The sequence below is a fragment of the Sapajus apella genome, unplaced genomic scaffold (assembly GCF_009761245.1).
Source record: "Sapajus apella isolate SASKATOON/1434 unplaced genomic scaffold, GSC_monkey_1.0 scaffold4, whole genome shotgun sequence".
In the NCBI taxonomy this organism is placed as follows: Eukaryota; Metazoa; Chordata; class Mammalia; order Primates; family Cebidae; genus Sapajus; species Sapajus apella.
In genome coordinates, this window is record NW_022436944.1 from 3,033,978 (window position 1) to 3,053,595 (window position 19,618).

The 19,618-nt window shown below is 36.7% G+C and overlaps 1 protein-coding gene across 3 annotated transcripts in view; it reads left to right on the forward strand.

The window, feature by feature from the left end:
- Positions 1-19,618, forward strand: part of PDCD10 (programmed cell death 10) — a 59,704-nt gene that overhangs the window by 7,083 nt on the left and 33,003 nt on the right. For 2 of the 3 annotated variants that reach the window (XM_032261339.1, XM_032261344.1), the window contains exon 2: positions 10,167-10,378. In XM_032261339.1, the coding sequence (XP_032117230.1) occupies positions 10,283-10,378 (96 nt within the window). In that variant the 5' untranslated portion in view covers positions 10,167-10,282. Of the gene's footprint in view, positions 1-2,522; positions 2,595-10,166; positions 10,379-19,618 lie in introns of all 3 variants that reach the window. The other variant, XM_032261328.1, reaches the window with a different exon arrangement.

Genomic DNA, 19,618 nt, shown 5'->3' on the forward strand with positions numbered 1-19,618 from the left:
TCAAGATAGAAAGTTGGCCTCACATAGCACCTAGTATTAAATAAGCCAGAGGCTATTTATTGTCTGGGGCTAATACTTTTTATCAACATTTGAGTGCCCTGTGGCAGTGTTTTTGGTGCAAAGAAATTTTGTAAAGTAATGAAAGTACCTGATGCATATTTTAGAGGATCTTAAGCCTTTAGGAGTCCTTAAGTTAAATTTTAGGTATCTAAGATTATAAGTCATACAAAGCAAGTAGCTCTGCCCCAGGGTGGTACAGATTCCTTTAATTGTATCTTTAACCAGAGAGGACAAACTCTGAGGAATGAAGTTTAGTTGAATTTTTAAGGGATTTTAAAGGGAAGTTTTAACATCGCATTGGAGAAATTAACACAAGTAATAATAAATGCTAATAAAAAGGAAAATAGACATGTACCTCAATTAAACACCAAACAACTATTCAACTAGGCAGTATTATTCATGAACCACTAGATTGAGAACTTCATGGGCAAAAGATGAACATATTCAAGGGGACAGATTTGTTTCCTGTCTTCTAACAAGTGTTTTCATTTAAATTTTATTCAGATCAGAATTTACCAAAAATTTAGACATAGGAAAAAAAATGTGGATTGTCACAACTAAAGAGATGTGTATTTTTCCACTGAACAAGTTGCTTTGAAATATCTTAGGAGTCAGTTGTTACCATTTTGTTGTTTCCATTTCCCATCAGCTAATTCAGAGGTAATGAGCTCTTTGATTTTGCTGTCAACTTTTGATTATCTTGTATAGTTTATAACTTTTTATGAATTGTCTCAAGGACTTTGATCACATCTTGATTTCACTCTGCAACCCAGCCTGCTATCCAGCCTGCTTTCCAGCCTGCTTCTGGACAATGGTTTCCTTTGTTAAATTTACCTATGTACATTTAGAAAAAGTAATTTTAACACTGGCTTGGCAAATAGTTTAAAATGCACCTGATGACCGAATTCTTTTATGTATTCCAAAACTAAGTTTATGCATCCATTTTGATAAGTGGGAGATAAAGGATTTTGCAAATATGCTATGTAGGTGGCTGTTATGACATTGTTTGTGATACCAGTGTTGACTCTCATTGTGTATGTTATGCAGGGGCAGGACTAGGCAAGAGATGTGTGTAGTGTACAAACTTTGAAGAGGCACTAACTCTCCATGTGATGCAAATCAGAGCAAAATTTTGTGTTCTGGGTGTCTGGCTTGCCTCACTTTAGTTGCAGTCCTGATTCCATGTCAGATTCCTAGAATTTCAGCTAAAATGTTAGTAATAATATGAATAGAATGCTTATTGTATGTTAGCCACTGTATTGTTTTATATGCATTTAGTACTCTTAACCTGGGGAAGTGAGTACTTCAATGAATATTTCTATTTCTCACTAGTTTAGAAATAGAGATTTAAAAAACTGAAATGACAGCATCCAGCTGAGCAAAAATTCAAATTGAGGTCTTTTTTTCTTCCAATCTGAGCACTTGGCTCCTGCTGCATTCTGTCCATTTTGTGTGTAGGAAAAGTTACTTATCCATTTTATACATTACTGTATTAAGAAACAGTACTCTGGCTTGGTGCAGTGGCTCATGCCTGTAATCCCAGTACTTTGGAAAACCGAGGCGGGTGTATCACATGAGGTCAGGAGTTCACAACTAAGCTGACCAATATGGTGACGCTATGTCTCTACTAAAAATACAAAAAATTAGCCAGACATGGTGGTAGGTGCCTATAATCCTAGCTACTTGGCAGGCTGAAGCAGGAGAATTGTTTGAATCTGGAGGTGGGGCAGAGGTTTCAGTGAACCGAGATCGTGCCACCTCACTGCAGCCTGGGTGACAGAGTGAAACTCTGTCTCAAAAAAAAAAAAAAAGAGAAAGAAAAGAAACAGTACTCTACAAACTATGTAAGTGCATACACTTGACGTGTTGCAGTTGACTTTTAAGGTGAGTCAGAGGTCTCAGCGACACCAAACTGAAGATCCACAAGCTTGTGCTGCCAAGTACCCTAGAATTCTCAGACGTATTAAAGAAGAAGCTAAAGCATAGAGAGGTGAAATGACTGAATCAGAGACAAATATAGTTTATAAATGATAGGATCAGAATTTGAGCCCATGCTTTGAGACTTTAATTCTTATGCTTTTTCCCTCTTTCTCTCTGCACAAATTGTCCATTTGATATTTTTTACAGCATGTGTGTGTGTGTGTGTGTGTATATATATATATGTATATATGTATATAAACAATACAATGGCAAAGTGCTATATACACTTATTATTAACAAGAGATTGCTTGTAGATGTTCCTAAGTGTAAAATTCTATAAATACTAAACTAACAGTAGTGTATGTCTAGGGATGTTGAGTTCCACTTTATTAAGTAAACTAGAAATGGAAGAGAATGAGTTATAGAAGATATAATTTGCAGGTCAAGGAGAGAGATGTAGGTATATTCTTAAGACATCAAGCTCATTTCACTCTAAGCAGGATAACTGACTTACCCTGTTCCTCTGCCTCCCTTTTTCCTAGCTTTCTCCTCTAAATCTTGGTCTCTTGTTTGGAAGTGACTAACAACATTTTGGCATGAGAAAGCCCTAAAAGGTATGTAAACTTTGTCAGCAAATGTTAACCCCCTCCCAGTGTTAAATGGCCAGACTGTATACAGTTTTTGTGTAAATCCATTTTCTCTAAGAACTCATCTAAGGTGGATGAGTATGATTCTTTTTTTTTTTTTTTTTTTTTTTTTTGAGATGAAATCTCGCTCTGTTGCACAGCCTGGAGTGCAGTGGCACAATCTCCGCTCACAACCTCTGCCTCCAGGGTTCAAGCGATTCCCTTGTCTCAGCCTCCAAAAGAGCTGGGACTACAGATGCCCGCCACCGTGCCCAGTTACTTTTTGTGTTTTTAGTAGAGAAGGGGTTTTACCATGTTAGCCAGGTTGGTCTTGAACTCCTGGCTTCAAGTGTCCACCTGCCTTAGCCTCCCAAAGTGCTGGGAATACAGGTATGAGCCACTGTGTCTGATGAATATGATTCTTGATCTTACATTGTTGGGAGAAAGCAAGAAATTGTCAGTTAATTGAAACCCTGGGTTAACCAACTCTTGGGGAGGATCTCCTTACTAGAATTTGTAAATAATTGTTAATGATCTGATGCTTAAAAAATTTGTCTTAAAAAATTCCCATGAAATTACTTTGGAAAGTATAGTTGATAACAATGATGAAATCTTATTACTGAGTTTTAGGTCCAGTGATAATGTGGCTGGGTCCAGACTTTGTTAATAGAATTAATTTTATTTTTTTTTTTGTTTTTTATTTTACTAGGCATGCTATTTGAAGAGTATTAGCAAGACTGATTCAATTTATAAATTGCCCATCTCTTAACTCATAAATTTGTTCATTCAGCAAACATTAAGTATCTATTATGTGCCTGCTATGCTGACTCTAATGTCTCTATTGGGAAGAAGAAATACACTTATAAATGGAAACATAAACATAGGATTCTGCTCACTGCTAGGATGAACGCACTCCTCTTAACTGAGTGTTCCTGCACATTTTGTGGGAGATCCAGCATATATCAGTCAATCAATCTTTCCCTTTTGAGAGATAATTATAGGAATTATAAGACTTTAGGGCCAACTGAGAGGGCTAAGAACTGGATTTTACTAGAGAGAATAACAAGACAAAAAGACCTGCCTACGGATGTTTTAAGTGTAGAATTAGGAAGCCGTTTTTGTAACCAAGAAGTGCCTGTACCAGTACCAAGACTTCTGCTGGTCCACTCCTTTCATTTGGTAGTAAATAGCTTTGGCTCTAGAGTTATCTCAAGTCCCAGATGGAGTAAAGTAAGGCAGTTTCGGGAAATACTGATTCTGAGCCTTGAGATATACCCACGTGTAGCTCTTTAAATGAGCAGACTCAAGTTGGTTAGGGAGAGCAGAAATACTGAAGATTTAAGAGTTTGGCAGTGGAATGGCTAATACCTATGTTTTTGGGACTCTTACTCTAAACAAGTGATAATTGTCTTCAGCTCAGGAAGATATTTAAAGCTGATTCATCTTCTATTAAAAATTAGTTACTTGCTGGAATATGCCTGAAAAAAGAAAAAAAAATTAGTAATGCTATTTTGAATATTCAAGAAAATGAGTGGGAAATTATAAATGAGACGATTGCTTATACTGTATTTATGTTGATATTCCCATATTACAGTGGGTATTTTTGAAGGAAAATGTGTTTAAAAATATGCCTTTTGTTTAAGTTCTTATCTATAATTCTGGTTCTTCGTTTTTATTCTGTGGATGCTAACAGTACACAAATCTTATTTTGAACTGAAAATTTTCCCCCAAAGCAGCATACTTGAAATGTGACATGTAAAGTTCTTGCTATGTTGCCATCATACCAACATTAATTTTTTTTTATTCATTTAATTATTAGCTAGAAGTTGTGACCATTGAGCAAGTTACTACACCCTTTTTGGACTTTGGTTTCTACTGTAGGTAGTGGGATGGATGAAGTGACTTTTTAAGGCCCTTTCAGATTTGGAATTTGTAGTCAGTGACCTTCAGTTTTCTGTATGTGCGTAATTACTTAGAGGGCTGAAACTTCGTTAATGTGTACCCAGCTGCTGAGGCTTGGCCATACTCATACTGAACGGAAGGCACCTTGTCAAAGGGGGTTTCAGACCTCACTCAACTCAGCTCAGCTGACCCTTGCTCTTTCCATAGCAAGCTCTTTGTTGCATGGAGTAACTGCAGGTTGTCCACTGAACTATTTCAAAGGAAGAAGCATGTAGAAAGAATGACAGAGGCATATTTTAACTTGAAGTTGAAATGATAGAATAATTCAATATTTAAAAAGCCATACTGGAATTGTTGAGTTTTAATCTCATGTAAATGCTACTGAAACTGTGAGTGGCCCCCAGTTGTTAATGTGTGTTCTAAAAAGTTCGGTTTTAAATTGGTTCTTTGGAGCATTTTTCTTTTTTTTTTTTTTTTTTTAGAGTAGGTGTGACGTGGTACTGATAAGAATGTATGTTTTGTGGATTTGGGGTGGAGAGTTCTATAAATGTTTATTAAGTTTACTTATTCCGGGTCTGAATTCAAGTTCTGGATATACTTGTTAATTTTCTATCTTGTTGATCTGTCTAATATTGACATTGTGATGTTAAAGTCTCCCACTATTGTCGTGTGGGAGTCTAAGTCTCTTTATAAGTCCTTAAGAACTTGCCTTATGTATCTGGGTGCTCCTGTATTGGGTGCGTATATATTTAGGATCGTTAGTTGTTCTTGTTGCATTGATCCTTTTACCATTATGTACTGTCCTTCTTTGCCTCTTTTGATCTTTGTTGCTTTAAAGTCTATTTTATCAGAGGCGAGAATTGCAACTCCTGCTTTTTAATTTATGTATTTATTCATTTATTTTTGCTCTCCATTTGGTTGGTAAATCTTCCTCCATCCCTTTCTTTTGAGTCTTTGTGTATCCTTGCATGTGAGATGGGTTTGGATGCAGCATACCGATGGGTTTTGGCTTTTTATCCAATTTGCCTGTCTGTGTCTTTTGATTGGGGCATTTAGTCAATTTAAATTTAAGATTAATAATAATATATGTGAATTTAATACTGCCATTTGATGCTAGCTGGCTGTTTTGCCCATTAGTTGATGTATATTCTTCATTATGTTGATGCTCTTTACCTTTTGGTATATTTTTGGAATGGCTGATACTGGTTGTTCCTTTCTGTGTGTAGTGCTTCTTTCAGAAGCTCTTGTAAAGCAGGCCTGGTGGTGATAAAATCTCTGAGTACTTGCTTGTTCACAAAAGATTTTATTTTTCCTTCACTTATGAAGCTTAGTTTGGCTGGAATATGACATTCTGGGTTGAAAGTACTTTTCTTTAACGATGTTGAATATTGGCCCCCATTCTCTTCTGGCTTGTAGGGTTTCTGCTGTGAATCTGATGGGCTTCCCTTTGTGGGTAACCTGATCTTTCTCTCTGGCTGCCCTTAGCATTTTCTCCTTCATTTCAACCCTGGTGAATCTGATGATTATGTGCCTTGGGGTTACTCTTCTTGAGGAATATCTTTGCGGTGTTCTCTGTATTTCCTGGAGTTGAATATTGTCCTGCCTTGTTAGGTTGGGAAAGTTTTCCTGAATAATATCCTGAGGAATATTTTCCAGCTTGGATTCATTCTCTTTGTCACATTCAGGTACACCTGTCAAACGTAGATTAGGTCTTTTCACATAGTCCCATATTTATTGGAGACTTTGCCCATTCCTTTTTACCCTTTTTTCTCTAATCTTGTCTTCTCGTTTTATTTCATTGAGTTGGTCTTCGACCTCTGATATCCTTTCTTCTGCTTGATCAATTTGACTGTTAAAACTTGTGCATACTTTGTGAAGTTCTTGTATTGTGTTTTTCAGCTCCATTAATTCACTTATATTCCTTTCTAAGTTGTCTATTCTCATTAGCATTTCGTCAAACCTTTTTTCAAGGTTCTGAGTTTCTTTACATTGGGTTAGAACATGTTCTTTTAGCTCACAGAAGTTTCTTATTAGCCACCTTCTGAAGCCTGATTCTGACAATTCATCACACTCATTCTCCATCAGACCTTGTTCCCTTGCTGATGAGGAGCTGCAATCCCCTGAAGGAGGACAGGCATTCTGGTTTCAGATGTTTTCAGCCATTTTGTGCTGGTTCTTCCCATCTTTGTGGATTTATCCACCTGTTGTCTTTGTAATTGCCAACTTTCAGATTGGGTCTCTGAGTGGACGTCCAGCTTGGTGGTGGGGATGTTATTTCTGTTTCTTTGTTTTCCTTTGGTGGATGCCCCTCCCCCACAGAGCTGGACCTTCCCAGGTTCAGCTGTGCTTGCTGTGAAACTCTCAACTATCAGCGTTTCCAATTGCTGTTTTTTTGTGGGGGTGGGACCAGCCGAGCCCGATCACTTGGCTCCCTGCCTCGGAGCCCCCTCTTTTCTTTTCCTAATTAAACGGTTGATTCTCTCCCAGGTGCCCCAGTTGCTCGCAGAAAAGGTGCCGGGATCTATGCAAATTCCCGTGCGGTGACCGCACCGGCTGTGGTGCCCAGATTAGTGGCACTTTTCTGCCTGGGAATCTCCCGGACTGGCTCCCTGCTTCAGTCCCTCTTTCAATCAGCTGAACGGTGACTCTGCCTTCCCGGAGCTCCAAACGCCAACCAGAAGGGCACCCAGTCCCGCATACTCTGCACTGAGAACTACCGCACGGGCCAAAAGAGTCGCACTGTCAACCCATGGGGTTCCTCTGCTGGGAATGTCCTGGTCCATAGGCAACAAAAATTTGTCTCCAAGTCTGGCGTCCACTCACTCCCTACACCTTCACTGGGAGCTGCAATCCTGAGCTGCTGCTAGTCAGCCATCTTGGATCTCTCTCCTGAAGCATTTTTCCTAAGAACAATATTAAAAGGTGGTATGTATGCCATAGGCCAGCCACCTAGTAGCCCATGATGTTGCCAAAATACTGTTCTTTTTGTTGACAAGTAAGAACTGCTAGTACTGTAAAGCTAGTTTTAGAGAAGAAACTATTTATTAAACATGAGTTTAAAAAATATTGAATGCCAATATTTACTCAAGCTACAAATTAAGTATTTGAGTAGGTTTATTAGGGGTAGGTAGGTAGAGATATCAGCAGTAATTCTCAAAGTCATTCTAGATACCTACCTTATCCCTTTATCTCTGGCAGCCTGTACATCTGCAGTTATATGCGTATGTGTTCAAAAGAGTAAAACACAAAAGTAATTCTTTTGTGCCCACTTTTCTCATCAGGATTTCGTATCCTTTATACTGAGATTCTTGCAAACTTAGACTCCTTACTTACCAGTTCATTCTCTTCGTCCCTGCAGGGAGTTCTCACCCCAGTATATAAGTACTCTTCTCTTTGAAGGTTACCTCTTTAACCTCATCAAGAAAGCAAATAATTTTTTTAAAGTTACTCCTCATACTCAGTAGCATTTAAAACTTTTGGCTGCCTTCTCTTTGAAACTTCTTGTTTCATGATTCTGGTTTTCTTCAGTTCTCCCATAGCAATGTAGCAGCCTGACTTCTCCCTTGTGTGTGCATCACAATTGTACATTTTCTGACTTTCCTTTTATAAAACATGTTTTATGAGATTAGAGACTGTCTTGTCTTGTTGACTGCTCTGTATTTAATACCGTGCCTCTATATATAATATAATAACCAAATATTTATTAAATAAATGATTTTTTTTTTCTGTCAACTAGAGAGCTTTTCAAGGTCTGTTCTTGGTTTTGTTTTGCTGTTTCTTACCTACTTTTTCATTGATGATACCATGCCTTCTGCTGCTGTCTATATTCTGCATTCATTCTGTCCTTTTCATTTTGACTGCTATCACTGCATTTTAGCCATCCTCCTTTTCCCCAGATTTTTTTATTATGAAGTTTTCCCAATTTATTTTGAAGTGGAAAAGTAGATTACCAGTGACACTAAGTAGTTAAATAGGAACAGAAGGGCCACAATTGATATTTACGTACTTCTTTTTGCTTATTATTTTGGTCTTTTTATTTCTGACATAGGTATACTAAGTCTCTTAAGTTTCCCTTGCCTTCATTCTTTCTCCGTTCTCTCCATCATGCTATGATTAAAGCCATCTACTTAAGTAAGTTATATAATCAGGTAATGGTATTCTCTTTTCCCATAGAATGAAATTCAGGAATTGGCCTTTTGTTCTTTTTGTTCTGTGAAGTCATGGAGTAGGTTTCAGGTGAGAAACGGGAAAACTCTTTGATGTTTAGAACTGCCATAAATGGGACTAAACAGTTTCAGTAGGTGTTGAGTTCCATTTCACTGATAGCAATATGGTAGAATACTAAGCAGCTTTCAAATGGAACAGGTTATTGGAGCTTTTTGAAGCGTCACTGCAGGCCTTTGATTGTATCTTTCAATCTCATTAGGTCTTACACAATCTGGCACGGATAAATTTTTAATGATTAGGAACTGCATTTCATATCTAGCAAGTGCTAAACGTACTATAAACATGTTTAGTGAATAATATCTTCTTGGTACTTTTCTTGAGTAGACGAGGTGGGGCTCTTTATTTCTACTTCAAATTTGGTTTTGGGATGTCAGAGTATCTGATCTATATGCAGAATTTGGGATCAAGTCTTGGGTTGCTGCATGTGTGATCTTGGGCAAGTTATTTATTATCTCTGAGCCTGCTTTAAGACTTGTAAAATTAGAATTGCAGCTTTTTAAAAGCCGGTTATTGTAGGACTAAATGCATGTGCAAAATGTTGAATACTATGAAAATGCTTTACAAGTAGTAGAAATTATTCAAAAAATGCCTTGTTGAATATTATAGGTGTGTCACTGCCATTACTCTTTCACTTTATGGTTAGGATCTTTTTTTTTTTTTTTAAACCATGGTAAAGAAAATAAATAGTTGCATTCTCTTTAAAAACTAACATGTTTCCTTAACACCTCATGGCAAAATTTCTTTCTTTTATTGTTGAATTCTTGATTTTAATCCCAAACTACCAGCGTCTCTGAGTTCTTCTTTCTCAGTTTTTGTGTCAGATTTCCATAGTTCTTCTAGATACCAAAAGATACCACTGGCACAATTAAGTAGCAAGTATTTTATCAAGTGGATCACATTAGGTAGAATTTTTTTCAATTTTATGTTTGAAGTATTTGGTGCTTGGTGTGTTTGTGTTCTTTTCAGGTGACAAAATCACTAAACAAGTAGAAAAAGGTTTTAAAAAATGTTAAAACAACCTAGTTCTTCTTTATTGATTCTTTAGTTTGGTTTTCTGCACACATTTAACACATCATGCATTTCCTGATTATAACTTTATGTTACATATGTTATAAATATGTATCTTATTGATATGTTTTCTTAGATTGTATATGTTAGCATATCATTAAGAACTGAGTTCAAGTTAAGCAGCTTCTTAAATCACTGCTTTGTGAACTAGTATCTAACTAAGGACTTTAGGAAAGAGCAGTTGTCGAGTCTTTTGAGGAAAAGGTAGATTTCTTGCCAACTAGATTTGCTTTCACAAGTAAAATATGTTAAAAAATAGCTTTTTATAAGCTAGGAACTCTGTAATTTGGGAAGGAAAGTTATTGGTATTTGTTGTTTCCCCTTAATATAGTAAATCTCTGTTCTTTCTTCCCCTTTCACCAGATCAGTGTGTGTTTTGTGCCCTATTCTTCTATCACCAAAAACGAGGAGAAATATTGCAGTGAATGAAGATTCCTCTGCATTTTAGCACTGCTTTTTCAACTGTAGTTGGTTTTTGAATGAGGATGACAATGGAAGAGATGAAGAATGAAGCTGAGACCACATCCATGGTTTCTATGCCCCTCTATGCAGTCATGTATCCTGTGTTTAATGAGGTGAGTTGGGTAAACATTTCCTCGCATGAATTCTGAAATTCTTTAATACCTGCTTTATTTGTCTGCTTGTTCTTTTTTATTACAAATACTATCATAAATGAACTCTTACCTGTGTGTTAGGCATTGTATCAGGGGAAAAAAATTGTTGAAGACAAAGCCAAACAGATACACCTCTTCCCTGTAGAGAATATACTATAATGGGAGAGAGAGACATTGAATAAAAGAACACAAATAATTATATAAGTTAACAATGTTGATAAGTACTATGAAGTTTAAAAACAAAGTACACTAAGAAAGAAAATAGGCGGGACCTACTTTAAGGGTCCGGACAGGCCTCACTCAAAAAGAGACATAGATCCTAAGATTTGAAAGGGATCTAAAAGAGATAATAGAGTTAGTGGAAGAGTTGGAGATAAGTCCATTCTAGGTAGCCAGAATAGCAGGCACAAGATCTTAATAAGATACTGTCAGTGGTGACAAAACTTTTAAAACTGATATTTGGAAGATATCATTGCATTTTATCTGGAGAAGATGCAGTTGCTTTTTAATTTGAAGAGTTATCTTAGACTTAATATTATTTTTGGGTTTTCTTCTAAGTTAATATTAACATACTGGGGTATATAGAAAATTCTGGAACTAAAATTTTCTTAGAGATTATTTAATTAATCCCCTTTGTATAATGGGGAACTAAGGTCCTATTAGGTGAAATTTATTTTCCTAAAATTACCTATGACTAAAATCAAATCAAGGTCTCCAGACTTCAAATTCAGTGGCTTCAGCCTTTTAAAAATCGAATTATTTGCTGCTATTTTATTAATCTAATTTGCCTTTAGTACCATTAGCCTTATTGTTACTATTATAGTCTGTATGCTTTCACCATTTCCAATGAATTTTCATCTCTTTTTGTAAAATATTTTCATTAAGATTCTGCATTTCAAAATCATTTTTTCCCACATTATTGGACTTGATTACAGTGTTGTATTCTATAATCTTAAGTCTTAGGGGCAGTAGAGAGTGATCCATTTATACTGGTTGCCCTGAAAACCACAGACTTAGTTGCCAATTCGGTCATACGTTTTAAATTTTCGAACACTGCAAACACTGTCTCTGTTAGGTTCGGTGACCATAGAAGAATGGTCAAAATGGTGGCTTGGATAAAAATTTGTTTCTCTATCACATAAAAGATTCTGAAGGCAAGTGGTCCAGGGCTAATATTATAATGACTTAGTATGAGAAACTCAAGTTCTTAACTGTCTTCCTAGTGTTCGGCTTTCATTATCAATCAAGGTCACCACAGCATACAGGGTAGCTGCTGAAAAGCCACACCCATCACATCCTAAGTTGTTGTCTGGAAGGGGACAAAGTGGGGCAGAGAGTGGGGTCCTGCTTCTAGCTGAGTTTGCTTCCTAAAATTAGCCCTTTTGAAAGGCCTACACAAGACCTCCACTTAATTTTTTTGTCAAGAACTTAAGTCTAATGACCAAACTTAGCTGCAAAGGAGGTTGCGAAATTTAGGAGTGTTGTTATCAAGGAAGAAGCATCTTTTGAAAAACCTACTCCTACTGTGCTGCCACCATGGTAGCATTGGAGACACTTTTTAAGTCTGGTTATGTCCATCTTTGGCAACTATAGCCAACACTCCAGTAATTAATTTCACCATTTTTGTTCTGATACTCATTCAGTTTTTAAGGAGCTATTGTTAGAAGCAAGTGGCTTCAAGTTTTGTTTAGTAAACGCCGAATGTCAGCCATTTGTTTGCTGAATACTTCTGTTAGAGTCTAGCGATGTGAAAAAGGCTGCATGCATGTTCTCAAGAATCTTTTTGGAAACACAGATATTTAAGCAAGTACATTTTTAAGTTATCCTTGCTTTAGATATTTCATAAGGAGACAGATCCTATAAGCTAGTGAATAACCTATCTTGGTAAGAATTTAGTTTGACCTTTTCAGTTATTTCAAAAACCATTATCACAGTTCCACCCAGGGATAAGTCTCTCTTTTCATGTCTATATTTCTGAGTTGATAAGTTATTGGGCAAAGTTATTTGAAAGAATTTTCTGTATTTGATATTTTGAGTCTTTACTTGAATGGAGGAAAATTTACATTGCAGAGCTTCAGGTTCATCCTCTAATGAATGAAGAGCAATTAGGAAAGCTTTTTGTTCTAACAATTTGAGTGGTCTTTTTCCTGCATAATTCTCAAATTGAATTCACTGATCTAACATCATGTATCAAGCTTTTAGAAAATTATTCTGTCATGTATCCAAAGACATGTTCAGAACTATAGATTTTTAGAAATAGGGATGGTACTTATTAGGTTTCCTCTTTGATAGAGATGAAATCTAGGGCTTGAATTGGGAGTGGAGTAAAATAATTCTTGCTCCTTTAAATATGAAGTGTTTTGTTAAAAAAGAATGACGTATTAGTATTATTCTTTGGTGTTTTAGTTTGTTAACATAACATATAAATAAGATACTTAATCAGTTAAACATTGGTGTTTAACTATAGTTTACCCATGAATTTTTCTATATGTCTAATAGGGAAATTATATTTTATTTTGGCTTTTTCTGTGCTGTGCAGATTTAAAGGTGAAAATAGTTGTCAAATTAATCTCTACAAAATTGTACCATTGTAAGGTTGACTGTTTTACTCTGAAGCTAAATGGTTCACTAAATCTTGTCTACAATGTATTGTAAGAGTTGAAATGCTTACTCCTCACATTATTGTTAGATCTGTAATAGCTACAATGGTAGTCTAGAAACCATCCTTTAAAGGATTTCCAGCTAGTAGGACATCTTTACACCTGGGGAAATTTTAGTACTGTTACTGCAGCTTGCAAGCCAAAGTTATTTATGGCACTCTGAAAGCTCCATGTTTGCTAGACTTAAAGCTATGCCAGGACAGCTGAGAAGTAGTAGGCTTCTTGTTCAATCAGCTGCTGCGGAGTTCAGAGTCCAAGTATATTGCATGTGTTGTAAATGTGCTGTGAAATAGGTCCCTTGATTGCATCATGGAATAATAGATTTCTGGAAACCTTATTTCATGTCATATCAGGTTCTCATGTAACTATTATTTTGTAGTGATTCTTTGTATATTGGAGAGGAGAGAGTGGTGGTTCAGTTCTTCATTCCAGGAAAAAATAAGGCTTGTGTTTTCTTTTCCTAAGACCATTTAGAGGAATATATTTTGAAAAATAAACAGTTTTGCAACTATGTGAACTTTAGGTCACCAACGGTTTATATGTTTGCTTACTAATAAATTACACAAAAATATACTTCAGTGTTAAATAATTAGTATGTTTCCATTTAGAAGCATTAGTATGTTTCCATTTGGAAGCCAATTCCTGGAGGAATCTGAACTCTTTTTCCTGGCTTTTCCTAGTTAGCAAATGAAAGCTGGGAATACCTCTTCAACTTTACCTACCTACTTTTTTTTAAAGAAGATAAAATTTTATTTTTAAAAATTTCTTAATTTTTGTCAGTACATAGTAGATATATATATTTATGAAGTACATGAGATACTTTGAAACAGGTATTCAATGCGTTGTAATTCACATCATGGGAAATGGGGTATCTAACCCCTCAAGTATTTATCCTTTATATTACCATCCAATTATATTCTTTTAGTTATTTTAAAATGTATAATTAGTGTTGACTGTTGCAACCGTGTTGTGCTATCAATAGTAGATCTTATTCATTATTATTTTTTATTGCCCATTAACCATCCCCACTTTCTCTCGACCCCTACTATCCTCCTCAGCCTCTGGTAATGATCCATCTCTCTTATCTCCATGAGTTCAATTATTTTACTTTTTAGCTTCTACAAGTAAATGAGAACATGTGAAGTTTGTCTATCTGTGCCTGGCTTATTTCAGTTGACATATGACCTTGGTTCTATCCATGTTGTTGCAGATGACAGGATCTCATTCTTTTTTGTGGCTGAATGGTTCTCCATTGTGTATGTGTACCACATTTTCTCTATCTGTTCATCTGATGACACTTAGGTTGCTTCAAAATCTTGGCTGCTGTGAACAGTGCTGCAGCAAACATGGGAGTATAGAAATCTCTTCTACATAGTGATTTTCTTTCTTTTGGGTATACACCCAGCATTGGGATTGCTGGTACCGGAAGATCATATGGTACCTCTGTTTTTAGTTTTTTGAGAAACCTCCAAACTGTTCTCCACAGGGTTGTACTAATTTACATTCCAGCCAGCAGTGTATGAGGGTTTTTCTCCACATCCCTACTAGCATTTGTTACTCCTTGTATTTTGCTTAAAAGCCATTTTAATTGGGATGAGATGCTATCTCATTATAGTTTTGATTTTCATTTCTCTGATGGTTTATGATGTTGAGCACCTTTTCATATTCATGTTTGTCATTTATATGTCTTCTTTTGAAAAATGTCACATCTTTAGCCCATTTTAAAATTGCATTGTTAGATTTTTTTTTCCTGTGAAATTGTCTGAGTTCTTTATAGATTCTGGCTATTAATCCTTGTTACATTGACAGTTTACAGTTTTCTTTCATTCTATGGGTTGTCTCTTAATTTTGTTGATTATTTTCTTTGCTGTGCAGAGCTTTTTAGCTTGGTGTGATCCTATTTGTCCATGTTTCCTTTGGTTGCCTGTGTGTGTGGGGTATTACATAAGAACAATTTCCCCAAACTATTGTTCTGGAGAGTTTTGTGGATGTTTTCTTGCAGTAGTTTCATAGTTTGATGATTGAGATTTAAATCTTTAATCCATATATAATTTTTATATATGGCAAAAGATAGGGGTCCACTTTCTTCTACATCTGATACCCAGTTTTCTGTGCACTGTTTATTAAAAAAGACTCTTTTCTGTAGTATATGTTCTTGGTACCTTTGCTATTGAATTCACTATAGGCATATGCATTTGTTTCAAGGTTTTCTATTCTGTTACATTGGTCTGTGTGTGTGTGTTTTTTTTGCTAGTAGATGGTGTTTTGGCTACTATAGCTCTGTCGTATAATTTGAAGTCAGGCAGTGTGACTCTTCCATTTTCATTCTTTTTGGCTATTCTGGGTCTTTTGTGGTTCTATATAAATTTTAGGATTTTTTTTTCTATTTCTGTGCAGAATGTTGTTAGTATTTTGCTAGGGATTACATTGAATCTGTAGATTGATTTGAATACTATGGGCATTTTAACAGTATTGATTCTTCCAATCCATTAACACAGAACACCTTTCCTTTTTTTGTGTCTAATTGCCCTCATCAGTGTTTTATACTTTTCATTGTAAAGGCCTTTCAGTTCCTTGGTTAACTTAATTCCTAAGTATTTAATTTTATTTGTGGCCATTATAAATTGGATTACTTTTTAAAATTTGTCTTTCTGATTGTTCAATGTTGGCATATAGAAATGCTGTTAATTTTGTATTCTGCAACTTAATTTATCAGTTCTAATAGTTTTCTTGTGGAGTCTTTAGGTTTCTCCAAATGTAAGATCATATCATCTACAAACAAGGATAATTAGACTTCTTCCTTTCCAATTTGGATGCCCTTTCTTTCTTTCTTTCTTTTTTTTTTTTTATTGCATTTTAGGTTTTGGGGTACATTTGAAGAACATGCAAGATAGTTGCATAGGTATACACATGGCAGTATGATTTGCTGCCTTCTTCCCTGTCACCTATATCTGGCATTTCTCCCCATGCTCTCTCTCCCCAACTCCCCACCCCCCACTGTCCCTCCCCTATTTCCCCCAACAGACCCCAGTGTGTAGTGCTTCCCTCCCTGTGTCCATGTGTTTTCATTGTTCAACACCTGCCTATGAGTGAGAACATGCAGTGTTTGATTTTCTGCTCTTCTGTCAGTTTGCTGAGAAAGATGGTTTCCAGGTTCATCCATGTCCCTACAAAGGACACGAACTCATCGTTTTTGATGGCTGCATAATATTCCATGGTGTGTATGTGCCACATTTTCCCTGTCCAGTCTGTCATCGATGGGCATTTGGGTTGGTTCCAGGTCTTTGCTATTGTAAACAGTGCTGCAGTGAACATTTGTGTGCATGTGTCCTTATACAGCTAGTGCTCAACTTACGACCATGATTGGTTCCGACAGACCAGTCGTAACACGATTTGGTCGTAAGTTGAGTAGGCTATATGTACAGTACTGTGAAATGATAACTTCGTATCACGTGCAATCGTATTCACTTTCTTTCCTCCTTCGTACTGCTTAATTACCTTCATTTTCGTGTTGAGATCGATGGCCTTTCTTTCCTTCTTGGCAGACTGACGCATAGACAAAGACAGTTTCCTCTTGGTAGACATCTTGGAAGGGATTTGATGAAAAATATCCGAGACACAAAACACAAATTGCTGTACTGAGTCTGGGATAACAGTTGAAATGGTGCACGCGGAGATGGTATTGTAGTGATGCCGGAAGCTGGTCCACACTGTCGTATGCCCAGGTTGGCAACATTTGCGCTGCCAGATGTGGAGCAGTCCTGGCTAGCGATTGTGGTCGTAAAGTCGAATGGTCGTAAGTTGCATAGGTCGTAAGTCGATCAATACGTGTAGTAGAACAATTTATAATCCTTTGGATATATACTCAGTAATGGGATTGCTGGGTCAAATGGAATTTCGATTTCTAGGTCCTTGAGGAATCACCACACTGTCTTCCACAATGGTTGAACTAATTTACACTCCCACCAACAGTGTAAAAATGTTCCTCTTTCTCCACATCCTCTCCAGCATCTGTTGTCTCCAGATTTTTTAATGATCGCCATTCGAACTGGCGTGAGATGGTATCTCAATGTAGTTTTGATTTGCATTTCTCTAATGACCAGTGATGATGAGCATTTTTTCATTTGTTAGTTGGCCTCATGTATGTCTTCTTTTGTAAAGTGTCTGTTCATATCCTTTGCCCACTTTTGAATGGGCTTGTTAGTTTTTTTCTCATAAGTCTGTTTTAGTTCTTTGTAAATTCTGGATATCAGCCCTTTGTCAGATGGGTAGACTGCAAAATTTTTTTCCCATTCTGTTGGTTGCCAATTCTCTCTAATGACTGTTTCTTTTGCTGTGCAGAAGCTGTGGAGTTTGATTAGGTCCCATTTGTCTATTTTGGCTTTTGTTGTCAGTGCTTTTGGGGTTTTGGTCATGAAGTCCTTGCCTATGCCTATGTCCTGAATGGATTTGCCTAGATTTCCTTCTAGGGTTTTTATGGTGTTAGGTCTTATGTTTAAATCTTTAATCCATCTGGAGTTAATTTTAGTGTAAGGTGTCAGGAAGGAATCCAGTTTCTGCTTTCTGCACATGGCTAGCCAGTTTTCCCAACACCATTTATTAAACAGGGAATCATTTCCCCATTGCTTGCTTTTGTCAGGTTTGTCAAAGATCAGATGGTTGTAGATATGTTGTGTTGCCTCCGAGGCCTCTGTTCTGTTCCATTGGTCTATATCTCTGTTTTGGTACCAGTATCATGCTGTTTTGATTACTGTGCCTTGTAGTATACTTTGAAGTCCGGTAGTGTGATGCCTGCGGCTTTGTTCTTTTTGCTTAGAATTGACTTGGCTATGCGGGCTCTCTTTTGGTCCCATATGAAGTTTAAGGTGTTTTTTTCCAGTTCTGTGAAGAAGGTCATTGGTAGCTTGATGGGGATAGCATTGAATCTGTAAATTACTTTGGGCAGTATGGCCATTTTCACGATATTGATTCTTCCTAACCATGAACATGGAAAGTTTCTCCATCTGTTTGTGTCCTCTCTTATTTCGTTGAGCAGTGGCTTGTAGTTCTCCTTGAAGAGGTCCTTTACGTTACTTGTTAGTTGTATTCCTAGGTCTTTTATTCTCTTTGTAGCAATTGTGAATGGCAGTTCATTCTTGATTTGGCTCTCTTTAAGTCTGTTATTGGTGTATAGGAATGCTTGTGATTTTTGCACATTGATTTTGTATCCTGAGACTTTGCTGAAGTTGCTTATCAGTTTCAGGAGATTTTGGGCTGAGACGATGGGGTCTTCTAGATATGCAATCATGTCGTCTGCAAATAGAGACAATTTGACTTCCTCCTTTCCTATTTGAATACCCTTTATTTCTTTTTCTTGCCTGATTGCTCTGGCTAGAACTTCCAGTACTATATTGAATAGGAGTGGTGAGAGAGGGCATCCTTGCCTAGTGCCAGATTTCAAAGGGAATGCTTCCAGTTTTTGCTCATTCAGTATGATATTGGCTGTTGGTTTGTCTTAAAAAGCTTTTATTATTTTGAGATACGTTCCGTCAATACCTAGCTTATTGAGGGTTTTTAGCATAAAGGGCTGGTGAAATTTGTCAAAGGCCTTCTCTGCATCAATTGAGATAATCATGTGGTTTTTGTCTTTGGTTCTGTTTATATGGTGAATTACGTTTATAGACTTGCGTATGTTGAACCAGCCTTGCATCCCTGGGATGAAGCCTATTTGATCATGGTGGATAAGCTGTTTGAGGTGCTGTTGCAATCGACTTGCCAGAATTTTATTGAAGATTTTTGCATCTATGTTCATCATGGATATTGGCCTGAAGTTTTCTTTTTTTGTTGAGCCTCTGCCGGGTTTTGATATCAAGATGATGTTGGTCTCATACAATGATTTGGGAAGGATTCCCTCTTTTTGGATTATTTGGAATAGTTTCAGAAGGAATGGTACCAGCTCCTCTTTGTATGTCTGGTAGAATTCGGCTGTGAGCCTATCTGGACCTGGGCTTTTTTTGGGTGGTAGGCTCTTAATTGCTGCCTCAACTTCAGACCTTGTTATTGGTCTATTCAGGGTTTCAACTTCTTCCTGGCTTAGGCTTGGGAGGAGGCAAATGTCCAGAAATTTATCCATTTCTTCCAGGTTTACTAGTTTATGTGCATAGAGCTGTTTGTAATAATCTCTGATGATGGTTTGAATTTCTGTGGAATCTGTGGTGATACCCCCTTTATCGTTTTTTATTGCATCTATTTGGTTATTCTCTCTTTTCTTTTTTATTAATCTGGCTAGTTTGTTGATCTTTTCGAAAAACCAGCTCCTGTATTTATTGATTTTTTGTAGGATTTTTTGTGTCTCTATCTTCTTCAGTTCTGCTCTGATCTTAGTTATTTCTTGTCTTCTGCTAGGTTTTGAGTTTTTTTTAATCTTGTTCCTCTAGCTCTTTCAATTTTGATGATAGGGTGTCAATTTTCTATCTCTCCTTGCTTCTCATGTGGGCACTTAGATTGCTATATATTTTCCTCTAGAGACTGCTTTAAATGTGTACCAGAGATTCTGGTATGT